We start from the raw sequence: 16,540 nt of genomic DNA, 5'->3' as shown, positions 1-16,540 counted from the left end.
CTACAATATTCTTAAATATCATCAAATTCTTAGTGAAGTGCATTAACTGGCAGAGTTTTTACTACAGCAAAAGTCTTGGTTTAGTCTTCTGCAAGGTTCTGTTCCCCACACGTACCTTCAATTCTGATATTGTGCTGTCAGTTAGATTAGCAGAAGCAGATCACAACCATCTCTGGCACATAAATACAAATTATATTACTTTGCCTTTCAAAGTGAAGCTCAGATGTAACTCAGGCTGTATCTACAACACCACAACACGCTGCTGTTACAGCTTCCAACAGCAGCAAGTGCCTAGGAAAAGCACTGAATACAAAGCTGGGACACATGCCTTGGTAAACAAAGCTACTAGTACCGAAGTATGTAGTAGGGGCTGCAATCCAGCACCCCTGTATTTTATTCTATACTGGCCAAGTTTAAGTGCAATTGTTGCCCGAGGTATTAAACAGTTCTTTACCCTTGAAGCAAACGAAAAATTGAAGTGTTTCTGGCCACCACAATGAAGATCTCACATCACTGTTAGTCATAGCTGTAACAACACTTTATGTATGTGATTACCTCTCATATAATAAAACTAACACGTATTTCTATTTCATGATCAGAAAGCTCCAAGAGCTCTGTGCTCTTCACACTCTACGGAAACAGTAACACTGTGTTAAAATGCAAGAAAAAAGGGCTAGCAGCTTCTACAGAATCCTATCCAAAGCCCAGCTGCGCCTTCAGTAGGTGGCACAGTTACCCTTGCAACTTACAAGATACAGTTGATATTATTTGTGCTTACTAAAAATCTGGGAAGAGTTCCACTTGAGAGGTGCTGGTCAGTTTTTTAAATACACCTAAAGGAGTTCAATCTTTTCATTTAGAATATTCTGTTTGTTTTGCTGTAGCACTGAAATCTGCTGTTGTAGATCAACTAAAGACTTGTGTGGAATTTGCACTTTGTCATAACCCAAGATATGTCACAGACAACTGCAGGACTCTTCAGTGGCCCCCAGAGATGTTGCAGCAGAAAGTGCTGCAGAAGTTACATCACATGACTCAAAGTTAATGCTTAAGGGACTCCTGCGTGTCACCTTTTAGATCGTTTGTCTCTCGGATCCCGATAAACTTCATGGGCCCCAACCGTTGCTCCCGAAGATCCAGTGTATGAATTTATTCCTTGTGCAAAAGAAAAAGTAAGTTGAAGGACAGCAGTTGCAAGGCAGAAGTTTTATATTGTATTTCTTCAAAAAGGTGCAGTGCTCCTTTCAAGAAATCACCTCAAACCAGAATCAGAAATTAAATGTAGAGGGTCATCTGACTTGTGCAATATTTAAGAACAATACTACTGAATTTCATCCACTCTCAAAACAGCTGTAATTTTTTATTCCTAATTTTAAGTTGAAACACATTTTTTTAGATTACTCTGCACACAGTAAATCGTGGTCTTTATCTTCTTATGGTATACTGCAAGACAGACATTAAACGTTTGAGAAGACTGATGGAAAGAGCAACATGCTTCACTATCCCATAACAAACTCTACAGGAAATTAGTTAGCTGCAACTGCTCTCTTTAGAGAGCTAAAAGTAACCTATGATTACTATACAACATCTTTTTAATTCAGCAATCAGAGCTTTTTTCACTATTTTGTCTGACCACACAAGATGTATGCATTAGAAGATGCCTCCCAGCCCTGGCCTTTGTTTTAAATTTCAAGCAAGCATCTTGCAGCACTGCACCTTTAGTTTAAGTTGATACAACACACAAGTTTTACAAATGACATTAATTCTTTCTAAAGGCCACAAGACAAAACCTCTTCTTTCCAATCGAAAAGTTTACTAAATTTATACTCCATTCAAGACCATATTTCTCCTAATGACTGTCTGGATAAATGAAAAATAAAGGGTCAGATTTGTCTCCAGACAGTTCTAGTCTCAAATATTGCACGTTATGTCTTGTGAACCTTACTCTGTACAGAAGGAAATGTTTGCTTCTTCCACTGGTATACATAACTTCTCACAAGTACTCAATAAAAGAGATGGTACAAGGCTGGAAGACACATTAGCAAGCACATTATTGGCTAAATATTGTTCACCCCAAATTTGTAGCGGGTCAAATCATACTAATGTGCCAGCTGGAATTTTTTTCCTTTCAGACATGAGTCTTACATGCATTTGGTACCACCCTTCCTTACTTGGAACATATGGTTTCCATGTGTTCCACCTACTTTCTAACAGTTTGATATCAGTGTTGGCTTTTTTCTTGGCTAGTTGATGGAGCCAGTGGTTTTAAGCAACCCAGTGGAAGAAGGCTACGAGAGCAAAATTTGCAGAAGCGTGGTTTACTAGAGTTAGCATTCAGAACAGAAAGGAACTGTAAAGGACAGTAATGTAACAAGAGTCAGCGAGATGGGAGATGGTAAACTGCACAGTGAATTCTGCATTTTGTGCAAACGGCTTTGTACGTTACGCAGGCAGTCTTCATAGAAGCTTGAGCAATCAGGTGAGGTTAACCTGTTCTCATGGCTAATTTAAAAATCATGAAATAAGAGTATTCAGAATTAGTTGTATGGTTTATGAATTAGGTTATTAAAGGCGAAGCATCATACTCCTGTACATCCTTAACTGTTACCAAAAACCTAACCAAGTCTTTGTAGGTTGTCCTTCTGAATGTTTTCCGGAAAATGGACACACACACACACAAAGTATCACTGAACATTTCATTTCCCTGAGATTCATATTTCCACAGAAGTTAACAGAAAGCAGGAGGATTGGGAGATGCAGTTAAATATGAAATGGCATTCTGGGTTTTGGATGATGGGAGGCAGCAAGAGTGGTGGTGACAACTAGTAATGGATAGTTCTAGAGTTAATTCATTACACATTCAGCTTTCAAAATGCCAAATAAGGAAAGGAAGAAACAGCCTTTGGAATTGTATGTGCTGTGATGGAGGGCATATTTATACTTGAGTTGATGTCAAATAAGAGTTTCTAAAAAGTACTTTGAAAGAACAAAAATTTAGTGCATACATGCAGCACAAAAGTTCCATGTCAGTAGTATGGGGCAGATGGCGATGTAGTCTAAGTGTTCAAAGAAAACCTTTTATGTGTAGTTCTTGTCATTCTTTAATTCTGTGCAATATAATGAGTTTGAAAACTAGACTACTTCTGATAGAAAACTGAGATTTGAGAACAGTTTTGGCGGGTTTATCAGTGGACCTGCTTGTATTGTATGATAGGCATGTAACTGAAATATCTGCCTTTATAATGTAGCACATAGATACCATAGTGTGCCTACTTATACTCCCATGTGCCTACTTATACTCCCATCTAATGACTGAGCAGTGAAAAGCAAAAGCCTTTTCTCACTTTCTTTTAAGATCTGGAACCAATTGGTAGAGCAAGAGAGGAGTGACTGATGATGCAGAATCCACAGAGGCTGATACATCAAGAGGTCTCATAGGCAATACTTGGTTAAATAAACTTATTTTTCTCTCTTTAAAACGATTGTGAGGACATCTTTTATGCAAGTAGGATGCTGTACTGACCCCCAACAGTGAAACTGCTAAGCAGCAACAGTATTAGTTGGGCAGTAATTGTAATGGAACTAATCTCTGACCCTTCAGGAAGATCAAAACTACACAATGTTGTGCAGAGCTTCTCTGTGATCCTGGAAGCTGTCTGCATGAGAAGCAAGTATGCTCTGCAAAGAACAGGATTTTTTGCTGGAAAACTATGTGAGCCTTAACTGAAAAGGATACAGGCAAGAAGCACTGAGTACTGTGCATCTGTACAGTTTCCTACATTCTCTAAATTGTATTACTACATGACTGTAACTGAGGTAGAAGTGCTTCTGTTAAATGGTACCTGATCTGTGGCTACTACGCTCATTATGACCAGAAAACATCATACCTCTGTTTAAAGAAATTTAGTATTTTTCCATAGTGATTAGGTGACCAGGAAGGGGAACAAAGATATGCCAGACTTTCACATTTCACTGAGACTGAGACTTCAATCTAGTCAACAAGCTGTCTGCTCAGGTAGAAGCCAGCATAGACACCTTCCCTTGTTTTCTCAGGTGACTTATTGCTTTCTATTCTGGAAGTATGATTTCATATGCTGAATTGGTTATCAAGACATCCACCGAATTCTAACAGTAGGAAAAAGATCAAACTAGGAGAACGTCATGGCTACCACTCCCTTCAGAAGAATACACAAGAGTACAAATGTAGGGGAGATGCTGTCAGATGCTGCTATTTAAAGATGAAACTCCCACATTCATAAACTGCACACAGAGTAAGATTCATGCAAACTTGCATATTCAAAGAGTAAAGTAAGTAAGATTTTTCCTTTGAAGCAGGTTCAAAAAAATCAGCATGAAACTTCATACTGAATCACTGTTAAATTCATGAGTGTAACTAAACTAGTACTCTGCAGATAAAATATGGCTCTGAAGTTACTAGCAACTAGAACACTACTTGAAATTTAACTCCATTATGGTTGTCCACTTGGACTTATAAGAGAAACAAGATGAGGAGGCACAAAAATAGAAGGGTGTGGAAAGGAGCATAGGAAGAGCAAGGCACAGGGTGCACAGATGAAATTTAGATATTTTGTCCCTGTTTACAAGAAAACTGCACCATACAAAGCAGAAGTACAAAAATGGTGCTGAATGAATTCAACTTACTACATGCTCTGTATAGCTCTCGGTGCTCTTAAATTTAAAAGCTATACCTAGAAAAGTCATTTTAAAGCCATTTGCACATGTTATTAAGAGAGAGAACCCTGGTACCAAAACCAAAAGCAGACAATAGCTCTTTTCATGAACCCAATAAGAGAAGATTCCTGTGTTCAAGAAAGACACACTTCCAGATGCCCTGAATAACTAATGGTCATACAAAACAAATCACTGAAAGATACAGAGTGAGAGCCAAAACCAACAGTACTTTGAATTGGTTGAGTAACAGTTAAAATAAATTTGAATTCATTGTGTGAAAGATGAATTTTTACTTTTGAAGAGTTGGGGTAAGGAATAAAGAAATTTGAGAGATCAAAACAATTAAAAATGGGAAGATTCACGTTAATATTAGGATTTAAGTTAGATCACCATAGTGAAAATAGTGATTAAGTGAAAAAAAATCACAAAGGAAGTGATTTGATCTACAGCATCAGAGTTGAAAACACGAGGACAGATCCGTGGAGAAGATCGATTTCACGGTGTCTACCTTTAGAGCTGCTGGCATGGATGAAACTCGGTTTGTTTGGTGGGGGCGGGGGCTGGCTTTTTTTGGCAGCAGTACTGTTGGCATTGACTGGAGATGACTGGAATGAGTTGGAAAGAAAGAGGCCATCTGAAACTGGGCGAGGTTGGCGGGAGGGCTGCTGTGGTTTAAGGGTGGCAGGAGGAAAGTCACCATAAGATTTTCTTGTGCTGGAGTACTTATCCTGACCTGCTAGATTGGAATCCTCCTCCTCCTCATCATCATTGTATGCAACAAACTTGGCAGTATAAATCGTGTCAGGGGAGAGGACCTGTGTTTTGAGGTAAGAGGTGTTTCGCTGAGGTGGGGGAGGAGGAGCGTTAGATGAAGGGGTTGGGGATGGGAGTTCATATTCCCGTGGAAGTGGAGGTCTGTACAGACCAGGCTCGTCTGGTTCCAGCAATCTTCGTTCTGCTTCATCGTGCTGCCTGCGCCTTTCAGCCTCTAAGCGATTATAATACTCCTCTTCCTGTCGCCTCTGTAAGTCCAGAGGAAAAAAAACGCAGTGGTCAGTATGACAGACATTTCAATCTAGGAGCTTTGAGTTTCCATCAGAGCTACAAACGTCTTTTTTTTTTGTGTGTGTGTCTCCTTTTTGGCAACAAGCAACGCTTCTACATGAACTCATACTAAGATTATTTACTATGAAAAAAGGCCTTCTCCCTGTAACACAGCATTGCTGTTATTTCCATGTTTACTAGAGGCAGTGTAAATCACAAAGCAACTAACTTCCTATGTGAAGTAAGGGCAACTCCTGTATTTATTGCTGAAAATGTAACTACAGTTAATAATGGGTATATTCACTAAAGCTGTAAAGAATCTGTGGGAGAGAAAATAACTAAAATTAACTACCGTCTTAAAAATGGAACTTTATAATCCTACTGCAGGCTTCTTGAACAACAGAGCCTTGGAATACACGACTCCTAACAAAGCTTCAAGTATGAACAGCAGGAAAACTACTTTCACATAAAAATCCAATTACAAAGAACCTTTTAAAAACTAACATCAAATGATGCTTTTTATAAAAGCATTTATAAAAAGCACCTTTCTAAAAAATTGTGCCTATGACACACAAGGCTATTTACCAATGGAAAAAACATGAAACATGCCTGTATTTTCCAGTTTTAAAGGTTTGTATTGTTTTTAAACTTCATAGCATTTAATTTTGTTCAGCTCTTGCCTAAGCCACACTGTAAATTAATGCATTACTTTTTTTCATAATTTTCTCTGTAGCTTGATAACACATGAAGATGTGTATTTGGAAACTACACATTACAAAAAAATATTTTGTCTAAACACACTGCAACTTGTGCTGGGACTATGTGACATTTTGAACATTCCTTTTGTTCTTCATTTATGTTTAAAAATATCCACTTAAGCTGCTCAGCACCGAGTCTGATACTCTAAATAAACAAATAAATCTGATCTTATTTATCTCGAACAAAGACAAGAAATTCATTTCCTTATTCTTGTCTCTAAAGCTATCATGCTGGTCAGATGGTAACGACCTCCTAGTTGGTAGATGCAAAAGCCCGTCTGTCCAGTTCTGTCACTGAAAATCTTTCAAGTGCATGATACACATAATTTGGTAGCACTGCATCACTGTCAGAAACCAGAATAACCTATTTTTTGAGAAAACTAGGAGATGCAATGGGTTTTAGCCTTAACTCTTCTAGAAGGCTCTGCAAACAAGCCCTTGTCACTGCTAAAAACCCTCAGCTGGAATGCCTACTCTATTACTTCTGCAATACCACCGGCTTCTAGCCATCACAAATGGCAAATTTGCTTTTTTTTTTTTTTCTTTTTTTTAAATATTGGTAAAATTAAGCCATAGGCCACGACCTTTATCTCAAATTTGGTGCATTTAACCCTTGATGACCCCAAACTGAGCTGTTACTAAAGAGGAGAGGCCTGTAAGAACTAAGAACTCCTGCTGCCCTCAGAAGACCATAACCTTTTCTTCTGCCTCTCTTCTGGTCCGCTCCTCCTCTTGCTGTCGGCGCTCCTCCTCCTGCCTGGCTCTGTCTTCTGCTTCTCGCTTGCGCATTTCTTCCAACTGTTGCTGCCGTCTGCGTTCTTCATCCTGTAACTAACAGAGACACACCTTTAATTTTTCATCACTCACATAGGTAGGGGTTAAAAAAAAACAACTATAAACTGATCATTTGTATCTAAAAACAATTCCTTAGAAAGTGCTGTACAGATTAACAACACTGCTTTCACCAGTGAAGAGTGCACTCTGATGTTGTTTTCCCTAAAGTCCATGTTAAGAATAAAAGCTGGAAAAACAAGAGATGCACAGAACTACACACTTATAAACAAGCAGAGAGACATTTTTAGCAGTCATAACGAACCCCTAGCAGAAGGCTGAGGTGACACATGCTCCAGACTGCTTCAGTGATATCTGAAGTCTCACAGGCCAAACAAAGTGAAATTAAATACTTGGAACCAACAGTCCACAGCCCTAGCAGCCAATGGGTTTTTCATTTGGGATTAGTATTTAAGCACCGGAAAATCACGACTCATTAGTCAAAGGGTCAATCCATTTAAAGTAACAGGCTCACTCAGCAAGTCTGCAAATAGTCTCAGGAGATAATTAAAATCTCCCACTGTATCTGCAACAGATGTGTTTTGAAAAAAAAAAACAACAAAACAGAGCGAGGCAAAGAAATCTTTGCTCACAAGAACAACTAATGTCCAAGAGACAACGCTGCTTCATACGTGTTTGTGATAAACACTGAACATGTCAGAAAAATGAGCAAAATCCCAAACTTTGCCCAGTTTTCTGAAGCTAAGAGGATGTGCTCTTGTTGCATAGGAGTATTCATTGACATAACAACATTCATAAATAGAAAGTACTTAGACTTACATCCTGCTTTGCTTTTTACTGTGACATGTTTGAAAGTGATGCTTTTCCATAAGATCCTGTCTCTGACTGGCATACTTCACTACAAGCTGTACTTAACACTGGTGTTTCTCTACTTCTGGATTTGTTCCTCAACCCTTCACTTATATAGAATGGCTCTTAAAGAGCAAAGCAATGATGAAAGTAAGCAAAATTTAGTTCTAACAAGATTTTTCAAGAACAACTTCCACATAAATGTGTGTAGTTTGTCTCCTGCAGTCTCTGCTATTTTAGAGGAAATGTGTTTTATACAGACTGTATATATATGCAGTCTATCAGATACTGGCCCAAGGTTTTCTAACCAGTTTTTTGATCAACTCTACAAAACTGTTCTTTCTTATTTTACAAATTTTCTAATATTCACTTCCCTCCATGGTTCATGTAACATTTCTCTCTTATGCCCTTACGCAACAGCACTTCATGAACACTCACCTTCTACATCATACAACAGCTACAGAAATGATTGCAGCAAAACCACCTCTAAACTGAAGCGTTACAAATCTCTATATTTAAACACAAAAGCCAGAGAGCAGAGTAATTAATTTCATCTGGGGAGGAGTTTGGCAAACATGTACTTGGCGATGCTACCTCTGAGTAAATTTGCCTTATTTGTAAGCTCTGTAATTCCTAATTCACTGTTACAAAAATATGAAGCTCGGTATACACTGTAGAGTAAGGAAGAAAGTAATTAATCTACCACCTACTTCCATTAAGACCTTGTCTGTCTTGTTTATTAAGAAGACATTGTTTTAGCAGAGGAGACAGTTGTTAAAAAGAAAGACAACTACTAATTCAGAAGAGTTAATGGAAGGGAAGTTAATTTCCTCTTAAAAAAAAAAAAAAGGCAAAAAACTGCAAAGAAAAAAATATGGAATTCTTTGACTTTGTCCCAGTCACATTTAGGGTAAAGGTCTAAACACAGTAAATAGTGATTCCAGATGACTGCATGAATACCTTTGTGCTCAGTAACAAAGGGAAGCTAGTATTGTTTTGTTATATTTGTTTGTGATCATAAGTAAGGGAAAACTAGGTGCCATATGGGGATTTATGTCAACATACAAACCATAATAACTATGGAAGACAACCCATTCAAATCAAAGCCTATTCTAACATAACAGCTAGGACAAAGGCTAGAAATAATAAAGGAAGCACAAACAGGAATACAGTAGCTATTACCGAGGGATACTTCATTTCTTGAATGCAGTAGAAACTAGTTTCTACTCTGGGGCTTTCAGAGGATGGCAGGGAGCACCAGGATGGCAAGGCATGCCAGAGCACGTGAAGACGTGTGTTTGTGGTTGCATACAACATTATGCAATTCAGATGGAACTACCAGATTTTCAAGATCCTTACACGGCCCTCAGCTGACAGTCAGAGGAAGATAATAGGGAGAGAGAAGTGGAGAGAATTCTGCAGTATCAGAAATGCGAAGATAGGCGTGGGATTGGCATGCTTGAAGGAAGCCTCAGATCCCAGATAAAACTCATTCCTCCAAGCACTGCTTAGAATGCTTTAAATAAAGTTCCTGACGAATCTTACATTTATACCTACCTACTTCTGACAAATAAACCCTCTGTTGGGTCAGGCCATCAACCCATCCGGTGCAGTGTCCTGTGCCTGACAATGGCAAGGAGGGCTGCCATTTCTGTGTGCCATTCCTCCAGTATTTCCCCAGCATTCAGCACTACACGAGGGATGCATCTTTTTGTGTAATCCTTTCATTAGCTACTCACAGATGCAAGATCCGTGAATCTGCCTAACTCATTTTTAAGGTTGCTGATACTGACTGAATTCACAGCCTTCTACAGCAGAACGGTCCGGGAGCTTATAGCCTGCCTGCTCAAGAACCTTATCTACCTAATCACAGCTCCACAGATCAAGGCAGTGGCAAAACAACTAAATAAACAGAAGTAGTAATAAGTAAAAATATTGCTAGATGCTGCATCTGAAAACTCCACTTGTCAATTACTTCAATAAGCTTACATGCTTCACTTCTTTCTCTGCTGTCAACTGCTCAGACCCGATGGACCACACAAACACATAACTGAGTATTTCAGATGCACTTATAAGTATACGTTACTTGAATATGAATTTTAAAAGCCTGTGTTTTGTTTTTTAAATCAAGAAGTGAAGAAATATCCAAATCCATATTTTGAACAGCAAAGCTTACAGTTCTTTTCCAGCAACACAAATTCATGATACTCACAGGACTTGCACACATTAACCTTCTTTCAAACTAGCATACTAATGACACAGAATACTTTGAAGGTGAGAGAAAACTATTTCTCCCCCCACCCCATGTACTCATTCCCAATGAGAGCAATAAAATACAGAATTAACTGAAGTCTTAGCAGTTAATGCCTCATGTTGAAAGCCTGCCATGTTTTAGACAACAGACCATAGCATTAACCATCTGAAACTTGAAATTTAGGAAAATAAAATATAGTAACTTAGTAATCACACATTTAGGTGACCTACTTGGAAACATTAGTTCAGAATTATTTCCTGAGTTTACAGTCCATTTTTATTTCAATGGGAAAACTCTACATGTGTAAGAGCAGATTTCAGCATGTGGCTAAATACTGTGTTAAATCCTAGAAAGCTATGCACGTTAGTTATCAACAGAATTTAAATATTCTGTATTATTAGGCTCTCAGAACAATTTACTTCAAGTCAGAAGGGAATGGAACTGCTAGAACTCTTCTAAAACAAGAAGGGGGGAAGAGGGGGAGAAAGGAAGAAATCTTACATCACAGTTTGATCACTCAAACTGCTTTGTAAGACATCATAAACACAGTGACAAAACACCAAGTACACTATTTTATATCAGACTGCTGCTACAACAAACAAATCAAGCCTGCAGGCAGAACACAACATCTAAAAGGAGAGAAACACGGGGGAAGGAGTCACCACATCTGGAAACATTCAAATACATGCTTATAGTTAACTTACTGTTTATTGTATCAAAATGATTTTTGAACACCCAAAGATGGCAAATCATCATCCAAAGCACAGGAGACAATTATTATTAACATCAGAAATTGAAACATGAAAGATATTAAGGAGAAAGAAACAAACATACCAAGTCTAGAACAGAGATTGCTGGCACAGCAGTCTGCTGCAGGTAGTAAGAAAGGGGAAAAAAAGAAAGATGCACAGTGAAAACAAAGATAGGTTAGACTTGTTCTATTTCAAAAGCATTTTCTTTTATTTGTTAAGTCAGATGTTTTAGAAAGACAAACTGAACTCCACAAACTCCTGAAATACAGACAAGGAAACAAGCAGATCATCCTTTTTTTTTTTTTTTTTTTTTTTTTATCAGTGCTGTTTAAACTCATTCAAAAGCTCAGTTTTTTTCTACAGATGCTGTTTATTGCATCTCTTATAGTACAGACAGTGAAATGTAACTCAAATGCAAACATCAATTCTGCTCAAAACAGCTGTTATGCTGGAAGAACTTCATGCACAAACAGTATTAGAAATCCAGCACTTGCAAAGAAGACTGATAAAACACTATGCAATGCAATTGGCTTTTCATTAATGACACATGGCTTTTTTAGTTTTGCTACAGTAAAATGTTAAAGACTTCTGTGAAAATGGCAGTTTTATATGGATTTTTATGCCTAGAGGTAACTGCCTTAGTGCTACAAATTACATGTTAGCTGTGCTGAGCTTTAACACAACCATTCTGCCAAAGATATATTTATCCTTTCCTTTCTTCAGTTTCCAAGCTTGAGGTATCTATTGTTTTAAACAGTAATAAAGTTAGCCACAAGAAAAAAGGAAAGCAATGCAGAATGCAGCAAACACGAGGAGAGCAAGTTTAGAGAATCAAGCAGCCAAAACAATCCTGAACTCAAATATTAGGCAAGCTGATAGCTATTTCTGAATGCCAAAATACACGTGCAAACATTTATCAACAAGTAGAAACTGCTTATCACAGAATTAAGTCAGCTTTTCAAGATAAACAGAAGACAGTGAATTACAGAGATAGTTTTTAAGCCTGTGAAAGCACAGTTATTGGTATGTAACTTTGGTATCAGTGCTATTCAGAGAAGAAAAATTCTCCTACGTGAATTGTTTCCCAGCAACAAGAGATTCAAGAGACTCTGAGAGACAGCAACTAGCAGTGGAGTGATAAAACCTTTATCAGACTATCCAGCTACATTATCTTAGTACATATATTATGATCTTTTACAGCAGTGAAGCTAAGGTAAGCAAACTCCGTCCGATGCTGATATAAATGTACACCATGCAAAATCTGCAAGCCGGAGCCCTGGGTGGGATACTTGAGTTACTACAACACAAGAAATGACATGGCTCAGCCTAATGCTTCCACCCAGCACTGTTAGTGTCATCATAGAGGTGGTGGTAAATGCAGAGGTAACATCTGCCTCACGCCCCAGACTCTGATTGGAGTGGACCAACATGGTGGAAACTCTGTTCCCTGGTAACATCATGTCCATTTCAGTTCCAAGACTGTGAGAACTCTTATAGGTAAAAATGTTTGAAAAAAAAGGAAAAAACATTTTTTTGTTTCTGATTCTGCTACAAATTGTCATGATTTCAAATATTTTTGCTTGAGTTCCTGTAAGCAAATTCTCTCCAGTGTTTAACTTTCTAATCCTGGTCCAGCTATGTGGCTAAATCCCTTTGTATACAGGGAATTTCTGCAGCCGCAACAAGAAAAGTGAATTTGACTGCCAACTTACATTCTTTAATAGGTAGCTACAACACCTTCATAATTCATTGTTTAACTGCTGAAGCCACTGTAAGCAAGCAAAAGCTCCTACAGCAATTTTAAAAATTAAAGACAGTCAAGACAGCTCCGTTCTTCTTTACCCTATTAGGAGATCAAAATACTCAGACAAATCCAAGACACACAATAACTACGCTTTTGTCTAGAAAGGATTATCCCATTTTACCCTTGCTCTTCTTTCTGCCTCCAGTCGCTGCATGATAAGCATAGTATCCACATCATCATCCTCTTCTTCATCATCATCTTCATCCTTTTGCTTTGATTCCTGAAGTCGTTTTTGGAACTGCCACTCTAGCATGAGTTTGCGGAGGCGGTCATTCTCTTCAGCTGTACGATCAGGCTTGTTCTGAAGATCCTGAATCTCTTTACTCAGCATGTCCACAATGTGCATCTGCTGCTGCTTCTCCAGTTTCTCCTTGGCATCTCGTTTCCAGGGGTCTGGAGAGAGGCTGTCACTAGAGGACAATTCTTCCTTGCTGATAGTAATGTACTGCAGATCTCTCCGCTCAATAGTCCGAGGCTGCTGTTGTGGCTGCAACTCTCGAATGACTGTTTCTTGAGACCTCTGGAAAGTTGCAGTTTTTTCTGATTTCACTTGTTGAAGGGAAACAGGAGGAACCACAGGCTGGGGAGGAATTAGTGGCTGCGAACGCATTTGGCCCAGTTTTCTCTCTTGCTCACGGCGTTTCCTTTCTCGTTCTTCTTCCAAACGTGCCTTTTCCTTTTCATACCACCTCTGGTGCTCTTCTCGTTTTTTACGCTCAGCAGCAGCCACCTGAGAAGATGCTTGTGCTCCTACTTGGTTTGGTGGAGGAGGGGGAGGCAGAGGCAAATCCATTTGTGGTTCATCAAATTCAGCTGCATAATGAACTGGAGGAGGTGGCGGCGGAGGAGGAAGATCTGTTCTGATGGGCTGGGAAATCGCCACTGGAGTCGGCTGGCTTGTAGCTGGAGTCTTCCAACGGCCAGGTCCACTTTTAGTTAAGCAAGAACCAGGTGAAACTGGTTTGGATGTATGGTTCAGGTGCTCTTGGCTAGATGTGCTAGAATCCACAGATGAATTCATCCACTGATCGCTGTCTGACTTCCGATCAATGAACTCTATATCCTTCCTGATAACAACCTCCAAGCGATTCCTCTCTGGCTGGAAAACTTTATCTCGGAGTTCTTCCTGGGATCGAGCCACACGCTGGAAAAAATAAAACAAAGCATCTATTTCATAGTCCATCTCCATTAAAACATATTTGAAATATTAAAAGCCTAAATGGCTCACAGACCACATTCTTATTACTGAAGGTAATCACTTTTAGAGAAGTTCAGCATTTCCATGACAAGCAAGTTTCTTAAAATCAACAATAAAATATTCTTCCCAGTCATTTTAAATCATTCAAGCAATAGGAGATTTTACAACCTCTGAAATGCCTGGAAACCTGGACTGGGAGAAAGGAAGACGATGAAATAGAGCTTAAGCTGAGCCTCCCCAGCTCACAGAGCTCCTGCCATAGGAGCACAAGAGCCCCGGCCGGTAGCTTGGACCAGCAGCACAAGCACACCAGCTCTGCCATTCAGGCTTCAGCTGGCTTGACAAAGGGTTTTCCTATTAGGAAGGCAAACAGAAAGACTGCTGAGGAAAAGATGCGGGAGCCTCTGCCCATCCTCCCCTGTTAATAAGAGAGATGACTCAGCTGGAAGCTCTCATTATGACAGTCATTCATGGGTATGGAATATGCAAAGTCCTATCTAGTTCCACCTGTTTTTGGAGCACGGACTTAACGTGCCAAACACCAGGTCACTTTGTACGCAAGCGTGAGGTACCACTGTGCTATACAATCTTCAGGAAAGGAATACTAGGCCCTAAATTAGGGTTATCTAATCTGTTGATTGTTTTCTAGCAGCAAAAATTCATGCTTTGAATGATAGGAAATAGTAAGCACTGAACACATAATGTACCAATTATCAACAACTGAAAGACTAACAAAGCAAACTCCTTTTCTTCTTCCTCCATCAATGACCTTAGCTGTAACCTCAAAAGAATGCCTTCTTTGAGATGAACAAGTGTATTTTTTATGCTCTATTAGTCCAGCAGATCTGAACACACAGTTATTTGTGTTAGATTTGCTGTAAAGATGCACCTAACCAAACAGTTTGCTAATACATTTGGAGCAGAAAACAGGCATTTCACATAAGTGAAAAGCTGTAAAGACTTATTTATATTTTTATTTATTGAACTCTATTTTCCTCCCTTTTCAACGTGAAGTACTGCATGGTGGGGAAAAGTATGTCTACACTTTCAGTGCCTGTAGGGTGCTAAAGCTTCTAGTCGTTGGTTTTATGAAAATGCTCCAACATTTTAATCCTTAAGACTGTAACTCAAATTCTGTATCGTCAACAACTTTAACAGATGGGGTTCATCTTACCAGTTTTAACTGCTCTAAGCTACTCACTTAAGCTTGCCCTAAGCATGGGAGAGGTGCACATCCAGATGGCAGTTCATCCCATTAGGAGAAACGGAAATATACCTCCCCCTGCCACAGCAGCTACACACACAGCCAAAAATTAACTACACAGCTCAGATTAGGAGAGATGAATTAATGAAATATGAAGAAGTTAAGCAAAGGAATTCAGCCAAATATTTCCATAGTTACATGACAAAGTTACATTAACTCATAATCTGCTCCTTCAAAATTACCTTTGAAAATCCTACTTTGGGTATAGCATCTATTTTCTTTATAATCTGATACCTCTGGTACTGAAATAAATGCATACACTCAGTGAACTAAGCTGTTATTCAAGTAACTTTTCTCCCTATTCGCTAATATATGTGGGATTACTCAATGTATCAATCCCTAGTTATTTTTTATGACATGGTGTAAAGTAACTTAGATGACAATGCTTTTCGGAAAGTAAAGCATACTGAGCCTTAATGAAACTAACAAAAAAACCCCCAACCAAGCAACAAAAGAAATAAGTTTTTCATCTCTTAGTTTTTGAGTGATGAAGCTGTCTCTGGTGCATTAGAGAAAAAAAAAAAAAAAAAAAAATGCAGTGACTGGATTTCGACTACCAAGATTACTAAAATCCACATAGTCCTCATTTAGTGGAACAACACTATCTTTCTACTTTATGAAGGTAAATTCATTTCAGATCAAGAAGCATTTGCATTCTGACAGCAGGGAAGTTACCAATGGAAGTAAAAAAAAAATAAAAATGCAGTCTTAAGGGCGTGAGTTTTTGGGTTTTTTTTTTTTTTTTTTTTTTTTTTTAATGAGAGAAAGGAATGTGTTTCTTCAAAGGCCTTGGATAGTTTTCAAAATACTGTGTTATTTCATTTTTAATACTTCACTGTCACTTAAATGATGCACCCTGCAGGCAAAGAGATTTTTTCCACATAAACCCTCTTAGAGGAGTGAATCATTTAGTTTACTTACAGGAAACTACAAAACATTTTACAAGATAACCCTATTACCATCTATTCCCCATTGTTCTGAGTAAAGAGGACATAAAACATCACAGATCTGTGTAACTTAATAACAAAAATTCTATAGCCAAAAACAAAACAACAAAAAAAAAGTAGGGTTCCTGATTGCAAGCCAGAAGTACAGTTATCCCTCTCATCTGTGCTATGGTTTAACCAATATTC

General features: G+C 38.6%; 2 protein-coding genes across 22 annotated transcripts in view; one reads left to right on the top strand and one right to left on the bottom strand.

Moving 5' to 3' along the window:
* The window catches only part of TTLL2 (tubulin tyrosine ligase like 2), a 487,337-nt gene that overhangs the window by 168,522 nt on the left and 302,275 nt on the right, over positions 1 to 16,540 (top strand). The gene's annotated exons all lie outside the window — the stretch shown is intronic.
* AFDN (afadin, adherens junction formation factor) overlaps positions 1 to 16,540 on the bottom strand; it is a 112,706-nt gene that overhangs the window by 2,244 nt on the left and 93,922 nt on the right. For 6 of the 21 annotated variants that reach the window (XM_052696192.1, XM_052696222.1, XM_052696250.1 and 3 more), the window contains 5 exons: positions 13,067 to 14,089; positions 11,224 to 11,259; positions 7,191 to 7,325; positions 5,201 to 5,714; positions 1,071 to 1,155 (listed from right to left, as the gene is read on the bottom strand). In XM_052696192.1, the coding sequence (XP_052552152.1) occupies positions 1,071 to 1,155; positions 5,201 to 5,714; positions 7,191 to 7,325; positions 11,224 to 11,259; positions 13,067 to 14,089 (1,793 nt within the window). Of the gene's footprint in view, positions 1 to 1,070; positions 1,156 to 5,200; positions 5,715 to 7,190; positions 7,326 to 11,223; positions 11,260 to 13,066; positions 14,090 to 16,540 lie in introns of those variants that run through there. The other 15 variants (XM_052696283.1, XM_052696291.1, XM_052696319.1 and 12 more) reach the window with 9 other exon arrangements.

This window comes from Tympanuchus pallidicinctus, unplaced genomic scaffold (genome assembly GCF_026119805.1).
Source record: "Tympanuchus pallidicinctus isolate F22 unplaced genomic scaffold, pur_lepc_1.0 scaffold1, whole genome shotgun sequence".
NCBI classification, from domain to species: domain Eukaryota; kingdom Metazoa; phylum Chordata; class Aves; order Galliformes; family Phasianidae; genus Tympanuchus; species Tympanuchus pallidicinctus.
This window is presented reverse-complemented; position numbering and strand designations above follow the sequence as displayed.